This window comes from Stenella coeruleoalba (assembly GCF_951394435.1).
Source record: "Stenella coeruleoalba genome assembly, chromosome: X".
NCBI classification, from domain to species: domain Eukaryota; kingdom Metazoa; phylum Chordata; class Mammalia; order Artiodactyla; family Delphinidae; genus Stenella; species Stenella coeruleoalba.
In genome coordinates, this window is record NC_137152.1 from 104,941,531 (window position 1) to 104,960,036 (window position 18,506).

The following is an 18,506-nucleotide window of genomic DNA, read 5'->3' on the forward strand; positions in this document are numbered from 1 at the left end:
CACAACAAATGCTAAAGGAACTTCTCTAAGTGGGAAAACACAAGAGAAGAAAAGGACCTACAAAAGCAAACCCAAAACAATTAAGAAAATGGTAATAGGAACATATATATTGATAATTACCTTAAATGTGAATGGATTAACTGCTCCAACCAAAAGACACAGGCTCAATGAATGGATACAAAAACAAGACCCACATATATGCTGTCTACAAGAGACCCACTTCAGACCTAGGGACACATACAGACTGAAAGTGAGGGGATAGAAAAAGATATTCCATGCAAATGGAAATCAAAAGGAAGCTGGAGTAGCAATCTTCATATCAGATAAAATAGATTTTAAAATAAAGAATGTTACAAGAGACAAGGAAGGACACTATGTAATGATCAAGGGATCTACCCAAGAAGAAGATATAATTATAAATATACATGCACCCAACATACGAGCACCTCAATACATAGGGCAAATGCTAACAGCTATAAAAGAGGAAATCAACAGTAAAACAATAATAGTGAGGGAATTTAACACCTCACTTACACCAATGGACAGATCATCCAGACAGAAAATTAATAAGAAAATACAAGCTTTAAGTGACACAATAGATCAGATAGATTTAATTGATATTTATAGGACATTCCTTCCAAAAACAGCAGATTACACTTTCTTCTCAGGTGCACACGGAACATTCTCCAGGATAGATCACATCCTGGGTCACAAATCAAGCCTCGGTAAATTTAAGAAAACTGAAATCATATCAAGCATCTTTTCCGACCACAAAACTATGAGATTAGAAATAAATTACAGGGTAAAAAACATAAAAAATACAAACACATGGAGGCTAAACAATATGTTACTAAATAACCAAGAAATCACTGAAGAAATCAAAGAGGAAATCAAAAAATACCTAGAGACAAATGACAACGAAAACACAACGATCCAAAACCTATGGGATGCAGCAAAAGCCGTTCTAAGAGAGAAGTTTAAAGCAATACAATCCTACCTCAAGAAAAAAAAAATCTCAGTAAAAAAATCTACCCTTACACCTAAAGGAGCTAGAGAAAAAAGAACAAACAAAACACAAAGTTAGTAGAAGGAAAGAAATTATAAAGATCAGAGCAGAAATAAATGAAATGGAAACAAAGAAAACAACAGCAAAGATCAATAAAACTAAAAGCTGGTTCTTTGAGAAGATAAACAAAATTGATAAACCATTAGCCAGATTCATCAAGAAAGAGAGGGAGAGGACTCAAATCAATAAAATTAGAAATAAAAAAGGAGACGTTACAATGGACACCGCAGAAATACACAGCAACGTAAGAAACTACTATAAGCAACTCTATGCCAATAAAATGGACAACCTGGAAGAAATGGACAAATCTTAGAAAGGTATAACCTTCCAAGACCGAAGCAGGAAGAAACAGAAAATATGAACAGGCCAATCACAAGTAATGAAACTGAAACTGTGATTAAAAATCTTCTAACAAACAAATGTCCAGGACCAGATGGCTTCACAAGTGAATTCTATCAAGCATTTAGAGAAGAGCTAAAACACATCCTTCTCAAACTCTTCCAAAAATTGCAGAGGAATGAACACTCCCAAACTCATTCTATGAATCCACCATCACCCTGATACCAAAACCAGACAAAGATACTCCAAAAAAAGAAAATTACAGACCAATATCACTGCTGAATATAGATGCAAAAATCCTCAACAAAATACTAGCAAACAGAATCCAACAACACATTAAAAGGATCATACACCATGATCAAGTGGGATTTATCCCAGGGATGCAAGGATTCTACAATATACGCAAATCAATCAATGTGATAAACCATATTAGCGAACTGAAGAATAAAAACCATATGATCATCTCATTAGATGCAGAAAAAGCTTTTGACAAAATTCAACACCCATTTATGATAAAAACTCTCCAGAAAGTGGGCATAGAGGGAACCTTCCTCAACATAATAAAGGCCATATATCACAGACCCACAACAAATATCATTCTCAATGGTGAAAAACTGAAAGCATTTCCTCTAAGATCAGGAACAAGACAAGGATGTTCACTCTCACCACTATTATTCAACATAGTGTTGGAAGTCGTAGCCATGGCAATGAGAGAAGAAAAAGAAATAAAAGGAATACAAATTGGAAAAGAAATAAAACTGTCACTGTTTGCAGATGACATGATACTGTACATAGATAATCGTAGAGCTGCCACCAGAAAACTACTACAGCTAATCAATGAATTTGGTAAACTTGCAGGATACAAAATTAATGCACAGAAATCTCTGGCATTCCTATACACTAAAAATGAAAAATCAGAAAGAGAAATTAAGGAAACAATCTCATTCACCATTGCAACAAAAAAATAAAATACCTAGGAATAAACCTACTTAAGGAGGTAAAAGACCTGTACTCAGAAAACTATAAGACACTGAGAAAGAAATCAAAGATGACACAAACAGATCGAGAGATATACCATGTTCTTGGACTGGAAGAATCAAGATTGTGAAAATGACTATACTACCCAAAGCAATCTACAGATTCAATGCAATCCCTGTCAAACTACCAATGGCATTTTTCACAGAACTAGAACAAAAAAATCTTCAAATTTGTATGGAGACACAAAAGACCCCGAATAGCCAAAGCAGTCTTGAGGGGAAAAAAAGAAGCTGGATGAATCAGACTCCCTGACTTCAGACTATACTACAAAGCTACAGTAATCAAGACAATATGGTACTGGCACAAAAACAGAAATATAGATCAATGGAACAGGACAGAAAGCCCAGAGATAAATCCACACACCTATGGTCAACTAATCTATGACAAAGGAGGCAAGGATATACAATGGAGAAAACACAGCCTCTTCAATAAGTGGTGCTGGGAAAACTGGACAGCTACATGTAAAAGAATGAAATTAGAACACTCCCTATCACCATACACAGAAATAAACTCAAAATGGATTGAAGACCTAAATGTAAGACCGGACAGTATAAAACTCTTAGAGGAAAACATAGGAAGAACATTCTTTGACATAAATCACAGCAAGATCTTTTTGGACCCACCTCCTGGAGTAATGGAAATACAAACAAAAATACACAAATGGGACCTAATGAAACTTCAAAGCTTTTGCACAGCAAAGGAAACTATAAAGAAGATGAAAAGGCAACTCTCAAAAGGGGAGAAAATATTTGCAAACAAATCAACAAAGGATTAATCTCCAAAATATATAAATAGCTCATGCAGCTCAATATTAAAAAAACAAACAATTCAATCCGAAAGTGGGCAGACCTAAATAGACATTTCCCCAAAGAAGATACACAGATGGCCAAGAGGCACATGAAAAGCTGCTCAACATCACTAATTATTAGAGAAGTGCAAATCAAAACTACAATGAGGTATTACCTCACACCAGTTAGAATGGGCATCATCAGAAAATCCACAAACAACAAATGCTGGAGAGGGTGCGGAGAAAAGGGAATCCTCTTGCACTGTTGGTGGGAATGTAAATTGATACAGCCACTATGGAGAACAGTATGGAGGTTCTTTAAAAAACTAAAAATAGAATTACCATATGACCCGGCAATCCCACTATTGGGCATATACCCAGAGAAAACCATAATTCAAAAAGACACATGCACCCCAATGTTCATTGTAGCACTGTTTACAATAGCCGAGACATGGAAGCAATCTAAATGTCCATCGACAGACAAATGGATAAAGAAGATGTGGTACATATACAGTGGATTATTAGCCATAAAAAGGAACGAAACTGAGTCATTTGTAGAGACGTGGATGGACCTAGAGACTGTCATACAGAGTGAAGCAAGTCAGAAAGAACAAAACAAATATCGTATATTAATGCATATATGTGTAATCTAGAAAAATGGTACAGATGAACCGGTTTGCAAGGCAGAAATAGAGACACAGATGTAGAGAACAAACATACGGACACCAAGGGGGGAAAGCGGGGCGGGGGTGGGGGGTGGGATGAATTGGGAGATTGCGATTGACATATATACACTAATATGTATATGTATAAAATAGATAACTAATAAGAACCTGCTGCATAAAGAAAAGTAAAAAAAATTCAAAAATAAATTTAAAAATAAGTAAATAAAACTATGTAAGGTAATTCTTGCTGCCAAAAAAAAAAAAAGAAAAAAGTGTGATCCTGGACCAGCAGCATCGATATCACCTGTGAACGTGTTAGAACGCACATTCCCACAGAAGCAGAAACTCTGAGGGTGGAGCTCAGCAGTCTCTGGTTTAATAAGCCTTCCAGGTAATTCCAATCCAAGCTCCAGTTTGAGAACCAACCCCCTCAAGCTGGCTTTGCCAAGACTGCCAGCATTACCTGGAAAGGTACTGCTGCTGCCCTTAGGGCATCTCAGGGGTGGTCCCCCCAGAGGCAGATTCTCCAGTTGGTCAGATTTGCTGACCAAGAAACTCACTTCTCTGCAGTGTGTGTACGCCTACCAGTTCCAGTATAAAATCCACCATCCCCAAGCAGCTGCAGGATGCAGTATACACGCTGAACCAGGAATCATAGACAGGCCCAGGAATTGAAGATTTGAAGATGCCACCTAAAAGTTATAGGCACTGAGTCTGATGAGCAGCTTTTTTTTTTTTTTTTTTTTTTTTGCGGTATGCGGGCCTCTCACTGTTGTGGCCTCTCCCGTTGCGGAGCACAGGCTCCGGACGCGCAGGCTCAGCGGCCATGGCTCACGGGCCCAGCCGCTCCGCGGCATGTGGGATCCTCTCGGACGGGGCACGAACCCGTGTCCCCTGCATCGGCAGGCGGACTCTCAACCACTGCGCCACCAGGGAAGCCCTGATGAGCAGCTTTTAATGTGCTCTTTTCATATTACTTCTAGATAAAATCGCATTGCCTTCCTGCTGGAAGTGGGGGTAGCAGGTGTTTGTGGCTGAGGTGTAATAGACCGTTTTAGGCAGAGGCAACTTTGGTCCTGCATGGAGGAGAAAGGTTGGTGTACCAACGGGCAAGAAACAGACTATAGGGACATGTCAATTACTGCCTGTTAGTCCACTTCCTGCCTGCACCCTCTGCTGCTCATGCTGCCAACTTTCATATCACATGACCTTGTCCTCCAGCCATAGGGTGTACCCCCGACCCAGGCACAATCAAGTCAATCAAACCACTTACCTACGATGTCACCTGATGTAGAAGATGATCTGTACCCCTGTGAGTCTCCCAGCAGAAAAGGTGAAGGCTGAAGCAGTTAGAAATGACAGCTGAAGCTTACCAAAATTGCCCTGAGGAGGAGAAGGATCTATGAAGGGTCATGGCAAGGCAAAGTAACAACAAAAACAGAATGCATTGCACAGCATGGGCTTCCAGGAAATGAAATCGGCAGGTCATCCATCCATTAAGGCTAATCACAGAGAGAAGCAGAGATACTGAGAGAGAATGACAGGGACAGTGAGAGAGGCATCATGGAATCCTGGAGAGAGACGGAAAGCATAACTACCTGGATTGCTGTTGGCTGGTGTCCTTAGGAGAGTCGCCTTTCCGTGTTTAGATGGTCAGAGTTACTGAAATGCCTGAGGAGGGGGCTATTTAAATTAGTTTGAGTGTAAGAGCACGTGAGGGCAATTAACAGGATGAGGGAGACCCAGAGTTCATTAGAAAGACAAAGACAATGAAAGAAACAGAGAAATACACACAGACCAACAGAGACAGAGAAAGACAATGCCTATGGACGCAAAGCTTGAATGGCATTCTGTCAGAGACAGGGTCATGGCCACAACCCCTTCTCCCAGGAGTTTAACCCGAAGTCCAATTAAATGAAGAATGAATGCACAAATGAATAAATTAGTAAATTTTAAAAGGAATATGTAAAGCTAATGACCTTTGTCGGGATGGACACAGGTGACGCTGGTCAAGGCCCAGTGGCAGAAAGAGCAACAAAGCTTCTGAGATCAAATCAGTATGAGAGTAGAAAGAGATGGCACTAGTGGACCAGACCTTGCCCAATGTAGTCAAAGAGGAACAGAAGGACTGGGTCTGCACGGTGGCAAACCCAGCAACCAATCTCAGCCCAGCTCTTCTGGTGGGTGTCCTGAAGAAAAGTTAGTTAATGTTTCTAAAGAGCTCAAGTGTTCGAATTTCAGACCAGTTTTGTTGTGGTTTTTTTTTGGTTTTTTTGGCCATGCCACACAGCATGTGGGATCTTAGTTCCCCGACCAGGGATTGAACCTGTGCCCCCTGTGGTGGAAGAGCGTAACCCTAACCATTGGACCACCAGGGAATTCCCCAAACCAGTTTTTGATAGAGCACCTTAACTCAGTGGTGGCCTGGGTGAGGATCTCACTCAGGGGCCTGGGAAGTGATGGGAGTGGGAGTGTTTTGCCCCAGACTTATCAGTTCAGTCATCACACGTGGCAATGCACAGTCCAGCACCAGTAATGGCCTCAGTGGCAATCAAGGAATCACAAACCTTGCCAACTACAGTGGCAGCAAAAGTGGCATGGAGGGACTTCCCTGGTGGTCCCACGGTTCAGACTTTGTGCTTCCACTTCAGGGGGCCAGGGTTTCATCCCTAGTCAGAGAACTAAGATCCCGCATACCTGCACGGTGTGGCCAAAAGAAAGAAAAAAAAAGTGACATGGGAAGCCTGTTCTGAAGTAAACGACTTAGGGTAGCAAAGGTGGAGGTTTCCAGCCTCAAAAGGGTTTATCTGAATTCTGGCCCAGTGCCAAGAGAGGAGTAGCAGGACCAGCCTTAGGCCTTGGTAAACATGTGGGGCCTTAGTGCATTCCAAGACAACACAGGACATTTGCTCTTATGGCCTCTATTCTGACCCTGCCATTTTGACCCCCAGGACATTTTTGTTCTGAATTTTGCTCTTGCCTCCACCCAGAGTATGGACCATTCGGGTTAGAGGAATTTAATTTTACTAGCCGTTTAATACCTCTGTTTCAACTTATAAGACATTTCTTGGAATGTAACTAGGGATTTGACGCCTTGAAAGCAGCTGAGCCCAGGAGAGGAAAGACACCATGTGCTAATCTTCCCAGTTATAGAATCCTCCTGCTTTACCAGTTTATAGCAATGATAACCTCCAGCATGGTGCCTGAGAAAGAAAGAAAAAAAAAGGCAGCCTCTGAAATCTGAAAGCTGGTAGCCTGGTGCTCACAGCTAGGCCATGTTATTCTTCTATTGCACATTAATAAGTCTGCATAAAACTAACTTCAAACAAGGTTATCCTCAGAATATGAGACAAAACAAGGACACTTCATAATTGTAAGCAAAAGTCAAGGTCACTGTGTCCCAAACCAACTACCAAACACCGCCCCCTCTTGGCTAAAATGAGGAACTGCTATTTCTTCACCAGTTAACAGCTTTATTCTCTCTCCAGCTGACCCTCCCTATAAAAAAGATTTTATTGAGATACCCAGTCATAGAATTGTCCCTGATTTCTGACAGAATCAACCTAGAATGAACCCTCATTTCCTTAGACCCTCCCTCTACCTAACTAAAGCCCAAATCCTATAATAGGCTCTTTCTACTATCCTCTTACTGAGACACCCCATGGTTCCCCAAGGTGTGTACTCACCCTCCCTGTAACAAGAAATAAACCCAACTTGATCAACTCAGGTGTGTTCCCAGTGGGCTTTAGCTGAAGGGCATTGGCATGCCCCTATAATTCATTCTTTTAATTGATTTATTTTGTCTTTATTGTATGTTTGTGTGTATGTGTGCGTTTTGCATGGAAGGTGGAAATACATAAACTTTCAGTGTCATATTTATGATTTTGGAGGGGTAATAGAGTTTTAAATGTTGAGTGTAAAATATCTACAAAAAGTTTAAGAAGAACAGGTAACTAGCCATAATTATATTAGGAGAAACTGCCTGTTTAAGTTGTACTATGGTAAGTAATGTTAATTATTAAACCACCTGAGTCTTTTAATGGAAATTTGGTGATATTTTAACAAAAGGGGTGTCAATTGGGGGGCTCAGGGATGCATAACATTTTTTTTCCCATTTAAAGTAATGGTAATGGTAATTGCAACTTTGATTCAGGAGGATTTACACCAAGGGAAATTGCCAGGAACAAATCACAAGGGGGAAGATTATACTCATAAGCATTGGATGTGCAATAGCATAGATCCACCCTGAAGAATGGGAAATTTCTGGAACACCTGAGGGGAGGTGCTCACAATTTCCTCATGGAATCACTAAGAAATTACTATCAATTTCCAAGTCATAATAAATATAACTGGTAGACCTAATCAACACAAGATAAAATGGTCAATGTCTAAAACAGCACAGGGTAAAATTTATTAGAAACAAAAAACTGAAAAAAAGACATGTCATTTGTAACACTGGAAACTGAAAACTGACCTGAGAAAATTTAGACTTGGTGGAAATAACCACCATAGAAAAACATGGCAAGTTGTGAAATTGCACAAGATAAAATTTTTTACTGACTATAATTTTACAGAAAAATCACACGTTCTTAAAAAATTTAGACATGTAAAATTTGACCGAAGGAAACAGACTTTGATAAAAATAATGTTCACAATTTACAATGCAAAGTAAGTTTTACTATGAAAAATAGTTTATTGATAAAGCAAATCCTTACTGTAAACTTAAAATGAAACTAATGAATCCCAAAGAAAATACTCTCAGTAGAATAAAAATACAAATGGAAAAAATCTGTACAGTTTAGAAAATCGATCAAGGACTTTAGTTGGCTTAAGGGAATTTGTTTCAGTAAAAATTTGCTCAATAAGAAAAATCACCAATGTTGGGGTATTAGTTAGGATACAGCTCCATATACCAATGACAACAAAAATCAAAAACAGTGGCTTAAACAGATGGAAAACTACTTCTCTCTCAAGATAAAGTCTGGAAGTGGGAGCACCCAAGGGCTGGTCAGGCAGTACCATGGTCCAGGGACCCAGGCTCCTTCTATCCAGCTGCTACACCATCCTTGACGTGCGTCCACATAACTCAAGATGGTTGCTCAAACTCCAGCCATAATAGCCACATTCCAACTAGCAGGAAAGAGGAAAGGAAGAAGACCTCTCCTTTTAAGGACACTGTCCAGAAGTTGCAATGTCACTTCTATTTACATCTCACTGGTCGAAATTTAGTATGCAGCCATACCTAGCCACAAAGGGAACTGGGTAATACAGTCTTTTAGCCAAGTGGCAATGTGAACATCTGAAAATAGATATTCTTATTACTAAGCAAGAAGTAAAAGATGTATATTGGGAGGCAATTGGCAGTCTCTGTCTCTTTTAGCATAATTGTGATATACATGCTTGTACTCAGAAACAGGGCATCCAAATGTTCTTGTAGCTAAATAGATGGGGGATCCAAATTGTTGGCTCAAAAACGCTACTAGTTCAAATGGTAGAGTCAAAAAGGCAGGTACCAAATATCTTTGTGCCCTTCACGGACACATCAGGAAGGAAGGTTCTAAGTGACTCACTCTGGACTTTCCATTGAGCTGTGTACAAGGGGACTCAATGTTATAATTTGGGGTACTACTAGAGGACTGTTATTTGCACACTGACTATAAAACAGGACACCTCAACAGCAGAAGCTCGTGGTAGATTCCCCTCCACCCCCGTCTTGTATCCAGACCTTTTGCAATGTAACTTTGCAGCATCTCCCCTCGAGAAATGGAGTCAATTTCCCTATCCCTTGAATCTGGTCTGGCCTTGTGATTCGCTTTGACCAGTAGAATCTAGAATGAAATCCAAGCCTGGGCCTCAAGAAGGCCTTGCAAGATCTTGCTCTTTCTTTTGGATCCCTGCCAAGCTGCTGTGTGAACAAGCCCCAGCTAACCTGCTGGATGATAAAGAGACATGTGGTGAAGTTACCCCCATTGCCCAAGCCAACAACGAGTGACTCCCCACAACCGGGGTCACCTAACTGACCGTAGTAGACATGTGGGTGAGCCCGGTCAAGACCAAAAGAACCACCCACCTGAGCCCAACCTACAGAATTGTGAGTTAAATAAATGGCTGTTTTAAGCCACTAAGTTTTAGAGTGGCTTGTAGCAAAAGCTAACTGATGCAGAGCCTAACTAAAATAAAGCCAAACCAAGCTCAGTTATCATCAAAGCCTGAAGGTGACAATTCTGAATATTCTCCTTAGCATGTTAAGTCCAAAGCCCTGCACCCTGGGAGATACAACCACCAGTTAACAGTTCCGTGAGGCTTGGGCAGTGCACCTTGCCATGCTCCAGCACCTAGCATTGGGGAAGGTCTCCACATGAAGAAAATTATGGCACGTAAATTACTCACACATGGTTTATATTGCTTTTCTTAACTATAAAATAAAAGTGAATCTTTTAAAGACACAGTCCATCCACATTCAAATTTTAGCAGTAGATGTGCATTTATAATACAGCATATGAAAGAATCACTTTTTCTCCTACTATCATGACCAGCAACAGTTGCCACCTCCCAGAAGACTCAAAATACTGTGACACTGTCATACAATTAACCACTGTTCTCAAGGACTCATGTTCACTGACAAACTGTCTCACCAATAATCACAAAATATGGTAAATAAGAAACCCCACATAGGTGATACAATTCTCATGAGAAGTTATCAAGTTTGCATTCTTATTATAATGGTACTTCTTGTGATAGCTTTTACGCTCATCAGTGTTCCAGCCATATACCAACATGGAATCAACCACAGGCCATAGGAACTGACCTGGCTACAGAAGCTGAGCATCTGGACAGTGTAGCATAGTGTCCATATTGGCCTCCAGGGGAAGGGGTTCAGAGCTCCTCTCCGGTCCTCTTCCTATCTCTTACAGGAGTCGTGGAGGAATGCCGAAGTGATAAGTAAGATTCCCGAACACTTGCTGAATCACAGTTTCTTGTGGGTGGAGCCTTGAGAATATAAACAACCCCATATGGATGGAATGCCTCTTTCTGGATTCATTCCCTCTGGAGCTGGTAGCTGTGAGTTCTTTTCTCATAGCAGTGGCAAATTCTGAGATTTGATTTTGGCCTAAGGGAAATGCTACGCTATTCATCCTGCTTTGGTTCTGAGTTCCAGGCTGCCTCTACCCTAAGCTGCCTTGTGATCAAGCCCAGCTCAGTAGAGTCCTGAACTAGGGTTTGGAGCCAATGTGCAAGTTAATGTTACTTTGCATTCTTTTGACACTCTTTCATGCATATGCATCCCTTGTGGAACACCAAGAGTGGTAGGGCCAAGGCACAATTTAAGTATTCCTGAGTTCCCTGGCCTAATACCACCATAATTCCATCCCTTAGTAGTACCTGGACCTTATCTCCACTCCTAACACTGACATGGTCTCAGTAGACAGAGCAGAAACGGACATTTAGAGAGCAAAGTCCCACAAAAGAGATTGAGGTTCAGTTTCCAGACTTGAAGTACTATTCTGCAAGCACAGACTATAATCTCCCATGAGTAACAGGCGGGTGTTGGTATTGGTGCAAATAATCATTTTAGGAGCTAGCCTTGTTCCTGACTTCAAAGTACAGAAGCAGCAAGGTCTGCAACACGACCTAGGTCTCCCTAAAAGAAGCAGTGTGACATTTTTGGCCTATTGGATGGTTAGATCCAAACAGTCATATGGCCAACTAGATGGCAGGTCCAGATTCTGTTCCTCTTAATCTTGTTTTAACCTGCACCCAGGGATAAAGAGAAAATGATGATGAGATAAAATTCTGGGGTATCGTGTGTCTTCTCTGAAGTTTTCTGAGTCCCTTCTCCACCATATGTTCTCACGCTGACTCTGATTTCGGCATCATCTAAATCCTAATCTACGAATTTGTAGAAAGAAGATAAAGGGATAGAGTAACAAAAAATAACTGTTAGTGATTTGCAAGGTTTAATCAGGAGACAATACATTCCTTGCGATGGCTGTTATGATCACGTATCTTCAGTGAGCACTGGCCAAGCTCCAATCGTGGTTGTGGATTTCAGAGACTTCCACCGTGGGATGCAATCACTGCAGGGAGGTAGAGCTCACTAGTAACAAAGATTGAGGCCTTTACTGCCTGGGGAAGGTAGCCTCGTGGACTGAGTTGGAGAGGAAAATTTCAGGAAAGAAAAAACAAGTCCAAGAGTCAAAAAGACTTTAAATAATGCCTATACCTAGAATGCCCTGGCTGTGAGAATTGGATTGGCCCAGACACAGTGGAAGGCCTTTACCAGGTAACATGATTACAGGATATTTTAAATGAACTAAAAACTCTTGTCCAGGAGATAATTTGAGCTCTAGGAGTGACGGAAGGCAAACTAGGAAAGAATTAGGAAATTAAGGAAAAGAAGAAACACTGAGGTCTCAGAAACCATGATGGACACATACGAAAGGAAAAAAGGGCATACAAAGATATAACCAGACCTAACTGTAATCAGCTACCACGAATGTAAGGGCGGCCATCTATCCAACACACACTGGGAAACAGCAGATGGAATACCATGCCAATCTTAGTAGAAAATGGGTAAATTACCATATTTTGGCAATGCTCTCATATGGCCAGTACAAAAACTAAGCGGCATTTGGAGACTTACAGTTGATTCTAGAACAGAGGTATCAATCCCAGTTGAGATGATGGTCACATACCAAATACTCTAGCAAAGATGGGACCTTATTCACAGATCTTTTCTGTCTTGGATATAGCAAATAGGCTTTAGTGTCTACCACTGAAGGAGATATGTTAGTTCAAAACTGTATTCATGATGAGAGGTAGACAGTTGGACATAAATAGTACTCACCATCAACCTCCCATAGATATATGGAGACCCTAAAAAACAGGCCACATAATTTGATAGTCCTACATATAGACAAATCTAGTATCATGTCACAGAAGGAAGACCAGAGATTAGCCAAGCATACCTTGGGGGCAATATGGAAGGCAAGGTTGAAAGTCAAGGGAAAGATATAGCTTGAATCTGACTACAGTGGCCTAGATGAAAGTTTCCCCAGTGGGAAAGCAATGTATCAGGAAAGGGACAAATAATCAGGTCACTAGACCAACAGATGAAAAAGAAAGGCCTGCTATCACCAGGCTTCTGTAATGGTCACATGGCACAGTACAATGAGAAAGGCCAACACGTGGTCCAGTTACCTAAATGAACCAGTGCTACAGCAAAGGGGCACCAGCCAGCATGGAGAACACTTAAAGAGACAATAGCCCGGGTACTAGCTTTGGTCATACCAAAACTTGGGAACCTTTAACTTCTGCTTGATAATAATTCCCAGTACCATAGCTATCAGTGATTCTTACAAGAAAGTCTGGTTTGTTAATGGAGAGAAATGAGAACCCAGTACTTTGTACCAGTGCAAAATATCCTGGGCCAGTCACATCACACACTGTCCACACAGGGGTAGATCTTCTAAGAACAGATCAATGATATACTATCCAGTCATTATTCTCCTTAAACACACCACACCTTTTTATGAAATAACTAAGGGCTAAGAAGAGCTATGCATGCAAGGTGAGTGTATTAATTTGGGTTTCCTCAGAAGCAGACCCTGAGACAAAGATTCTAATGCAAGTAGTTTATTTAGGAGTTGGCCCCAGAAAACACTCAAGACAGGAGTGAGGAAGTGAGACAGGGAAATGAAAACAGTCAATAAGGAGCATGTTATCAACACAGCCACTACTGCGGGAGACCGGAGCTTCATCCCACGAGTAAACTCTGGGGAACCATACAGATGACACACCTTAGAGTGACCTTGCTTAAGGGGCGCGAGAGCTGTTGCACTTACACACCAACTCCAATCCACTCTGAGGTGTTAACCCTCTTCCAGCCTGCTGTGCAAAGGGTAGAAAAGCCTTCAAGGCCTCTGATAAAGCCCTCAGATAAAAAGATACTGGCAGTTAGAAATCAGCTGGAGCACACAGAAATAATACGGCGGAGGGATAGGGAACGTGTACCTGAACCACAGGAAAATCTCACCGCTTGTCTATGGGGGAGGGTAGCTTAGGCAGACTAAATGAAGGAGACACGGGGTAGAATACTGATAGGAGTTTGAAATTTGACGGCAACTGGAGGATTTCAAAAAAACACCTGGAGAGAAAGCATGCGCACACCAGCATCATCATTGAAACTGGCCCGGGAATCTCTACTAGCTGCATTGGCTACTGCACCATAGAGAAACAACAGACCACACTGGGGACCTTTGCCAATAACTGGGAAAAATAGCATTTCATTTTGGTGACAGTAGATAGTTTCGCGAGTTAGGTAGAGGCTTTTCAAACCAAACACCCAGCAACTAAGATAGCTGCAAAGATTCTAGCCCAACAACTTCTCTTAACTAGGAGGTCTCATATAATGGACCAAATTTGGGGGCTTATTTCATAGGAGAACGTGTAATCTGATAAGAATCCGGGTTTTCCAGACAGCATAAGCACTGGTAGGCCAGGGAGCCAGAAGGAACTGTGTGATAAAGACTGAGAGACAAGCAGCTACGATGAAAATGAGAGATTTCTGAAGTCTCTGCCTTCTTTTGATTCTAAGGAAATTAGGGACCGAGTATCCAATGGATCAAAACAGATGCTTTACTAGGGCCTCTGTGGGAGCCTGAGGTTACTGGGAAACCTATTCACCTCTTGTCTTCTACAGAGAGGCCCTGAGTAAAGGAAACCACTCAGAGTCCCTGTACTTCTGCTCACTTCCCTCCTTCACATTCTCCAAACAAAGAAGCAGGTTGGGTCAGATTCCAGTACAATCGGTAGACCGCTTTTACTGGTGGGCTGCATCACTGTGCATTTGTCAAATTGTACTCATAGATAACAGCACTCTCTTCTGCTGCTTCTGGTCTCTGAGCAGCTGACTCAGTAAACTGACTATCCTGCTCCCTCAATCCAACACGGCAGCCAGGTCTAGTGTTACTATCCTATCAGTCTAGGCCTCTTGTGTGAAGTGGGATTTATTTGTTGGGAGTTTTAAATCTTCTGTGACACTTTAATTTCTCTGTGGAAAACTGACAATAAGAGGGGTTTCAAATAGAGACTTGGGGCATTCTGCATCCCCAACATTGTATTGGTTGGACTGTGCTACCATCAGGTGTTCACTGTATGGACCTCCTTGGTAGGCTATGTTCAACAATGACGCTGTACATAATCTAGGAGACCTAGATTTCACATCTCTTTGGTCCAAGAAAGAGCCATGATATAGCCAGGGAAATGGCCCCATGAAAAGACTGACAGAACTTACCTGCAGATTTTCTCTCTTAAAGTAGATGGTCACATACAGCTTAGCCATTAACCCCTTTGGGTTAACAGAGAAAGAGCAAGAAGTAGATTGTTAAGCTTCCGTGAAAGAAGTTCAAAGACCCTAATTGTACCTGCTCCCACCCTCCATCTTCATTTCTCCCCAAGAAATGCTGAACTGATTGATCGGAGGCCAGTACCCTCACTGGGCTATTTTTCAGTGCACAGAACTTGCGGGTATTAATAAGACCCTCTAAGGTATAATTTTCTCCATCTCAGATGACTGGAACTTTTAATCTCATTGGAGTGGAAAATTCCAAGATTTCATTTTGGGCTTAACAGTTCTGGATTGAAGTTTGGAGCCAAAGCACCAGCTAGTGAAGTATTACTTTGCTTACCTTTGCCTCTCTTGTGGACCTTATAGAAAGGGCAGTTAGGCCAAGGACAGATTTGGATATCTCTGGGTCCCTTGACCTAATATCATTGTAAACTCATCTCTTAATAGCACCCTAATTTCAACCAACCTCCAACAGAGTACAAGAGTCCAAGTCCTAATAGTGGAAAGAGTAAGAAGAATCCTATCAGGAGCATGGCAGTAAGAAATATGAAGTCTGGACAATGAAAAAAGACTTGGAAGAGTCCAGCAGACAGTGGGTTGTCATTCTAGAAGATCTATTCATATGTTGCAGAACCCCAATGAGAATGAGGATGTGAAAGACGCTGACTTGCACTCAGGGCTACCCAAGGTTTGCCAGTGGTACACTAAATAGAGTCCGATAGGAAATGCAAAAGATCTTGGGAGGGGGAGAGAGCAACTCTTTAGTGGCCCCAATTTTGTTTTGATAACAAACACCACTGTCCTGCATTCCCAGCTTTGCTTATTTGCCATGTGTTTCACACTAGGTTCTGATCCATTTTCCCTGTTCCCTTATAACCTGACCTTGACTCTGATTAATCACACACTAACGGTTTCGTGTGACAGCCCCTGTGGCAGGGGCAGTAACGTAAAAACATTCCATTTGTTCCCCTACATTTGCCAGTCCTCTTGCACATACACAGGACCATGTGACTAGTTTTGGACAATGAAATATAAATGGATGTGACATTTGTCACTTCTGGGCTGAGGCAATAAAGAGCCTATATGCGATTCTCCAGCCTCTTTTTCTCCTACAGCGGCAGCTGAATAGGCCACATGTTCCAGATGGTACAGCTGTAAAACAGCGGAGCCTCAGTCAGCCTGGAGCCTTGAGGGACTGTGTGGAGCAGATCTCCTCCCAGCGTGGGGTCTGTGGTGTGGGAAAGGTAGAAGCTCTTGGTGTGCAAAGCCTCTGACGCTCTGAGATTATCTGTTATCTGACCGTACTTGTATTCCTATGGAAGACCCTCCCCCTTTCTTCTGCATGCATAGCACTTACTTCATACTCTTAACTTAGTTGTTAATAAATCTACGTGTTATACCCAGACTCCCATGGACTGGCTCTATGGGACAAAAGATCAGGCACAAGTCAGCAAGCAAAGCTTTAACTTTCAACCAAATACATAGTTGTGAGCAATTCAATTCAGTAAACACAACTATTTTCTACTGCACAAAAAACAGGAAATAATTAAATTTCTTATAGACGTTTCTTTATTATACTTTCCCACTTGAATATTTAGAGAATAATTTAAATGTAATGCATACTGACAGCAAGCACAGTATCAAATATTAGTTTTTTAAATTTTTTCTGTTCTCACCCTTTATTCCTTTAGGAAAAAAATATTTAGATGACCTCAAAGAAACAATTATTATGCTAATCACAGTATGCAGTAACACGTACAAGCCCATACTCAATAGAAAAGAAAGCAACAAAGAAGTGAAAAAGTCTTTCTCCTCAAATCATTTTAATTCAATTTTCCACAGCCATATAAATTTAAAGTATGAAACAACAATAATACAGCTATAGAATCTAGGTTCTCTTTCAAAGCAGCGGCATATAAAACATAGAAAAGCTAAAACCTCAGCACAAGCTTCAAAAGAACAAGGACTGAGAGGATTTTGATGAAGACATGAAATGCACAAAATACAGTACACAAAAATACTAGAATGCATAAAATATAAAGCTACACATTTCATGTAGAAAGCATTGTAAAATATATAAAATATGCAAGAAATCAAAACCAAAGAGATTTTTCTTAGAGTACCATGAATACACTGGAACTGGCATTAGCATTTGAAGATGGGAACAAGAAAATAGCAGTTTCCCATTTAAAACTTTATTTCTAGGCTTTAGGATTTCACCTTCTTGACATCCTTCTTTCCAGAGCTCTCAGTAGCTGACTCTGCTTTTCTTTTCTGTGACTAAAATGGAAACAGATTTAATGTTCTGCTCCAATATGCACATTTTTAAATGGCCCAACAATGTTAAATCTAGGATGTAAATGCATTAAAAAAAAATTTTAACATGAATATTCACTTAAATGTTATACTCACATTTAATGTTCTATATAGCCCAACAAACTATGTAACCCAATGTAAAATAACCTCCAAACATGTTTCTTTTTAAGAAAAGACATAAAATACCCATCAAAAATAGTCATCAAGTTTCTACTTACACATGGCACTATAAATGTATGCTTATCTTAAAGGACTACTTAATACTTAAAGTTTTCCGGGAAAAATGTTATTTATGAGTGTATTATTTTTTAAATCTTATGACAGATGTTAACATACCATATTTCATATATTCTATGATGCACATTTGTTTCCCACTTTAGCATCTCTGAAATCGGGATGCATCCTATAATTGATGACAAATCATAGTTACTTGGAGCAGTTCTTCTTAGTGGCACATAAAATAATGCTGTGTCTTACAATGGAAGGCATCTTAGACTTGATGAAATATGGTAGTTTACTTAACCACACTCAAATAATATCATCTATTAAAGAGTATTTGAAATTGTAACTATACAAGGCAACCTGACTGAATTAAAATTAAGTCATCTTATTATTCAACAGTTAACTTATTACCAAGTAAACCAAGTAAAGCTTTGCTGTCTCCTCAAAGTTCTTATTTGCACTCATAGTTCCACAAAGATCAGAAAACTTATTTGATCAAATCAGAACTCCCAGTTTCAAACTCAGTCCCACCCCACCCCACCCCTCTCCTACTCCCCATGACAACTCTGGTCTCAATTCAAAGGATTTTACTTGCATTATACTTCTGCTTAAAAGTCATGAGGAATTTTTTAAAAATACTGAGCCCTGTTACTACGGGAGTTCCTAACCGTATGTTCTACAAACAAATAGGAAGCATGTGGTTGTAGTGTAACTCTTTTTCTG

General features: G+C 40.6%; 1 protein-coding gene across 7 annotated transcripts in view; it reads right to left on the reverse strand.

Annotated features, from left to right (window-relative positions):
• Positions 1-11,354: 11,354 nt before the first annotated feature.
• SMARCA1 (SNF2 related chromatin remodeling ATPase 1) overlaps positions 11,355-18,506 on the reverse strand; it is a 74,564-nt gene continuing 67,412 nt past the window's right edge. For 2 of the 7 annotated variants that reach the window (XM_079911555.1, XM_079911549.1), the window contains one exon: positions 11,356-17,525. Coding sequence is in view for 4 of the 7 variants with exons in the window: in XM_079911549.1 (XP_079767675.1) it covers positions 17,454-17,525 (72 nt within the window). In the remaining 3 variants the exon portion in view is untranslated. Of the gene's footprint in view, positions 17,595-17,632; positions 17,965-18,506 lie in introns of those variants that run through there. The other 5 variants (XM_079911552.1, XM_079911550.1, XM_079911554.1 and 2 more) reach the window with 5 other exon arrangements.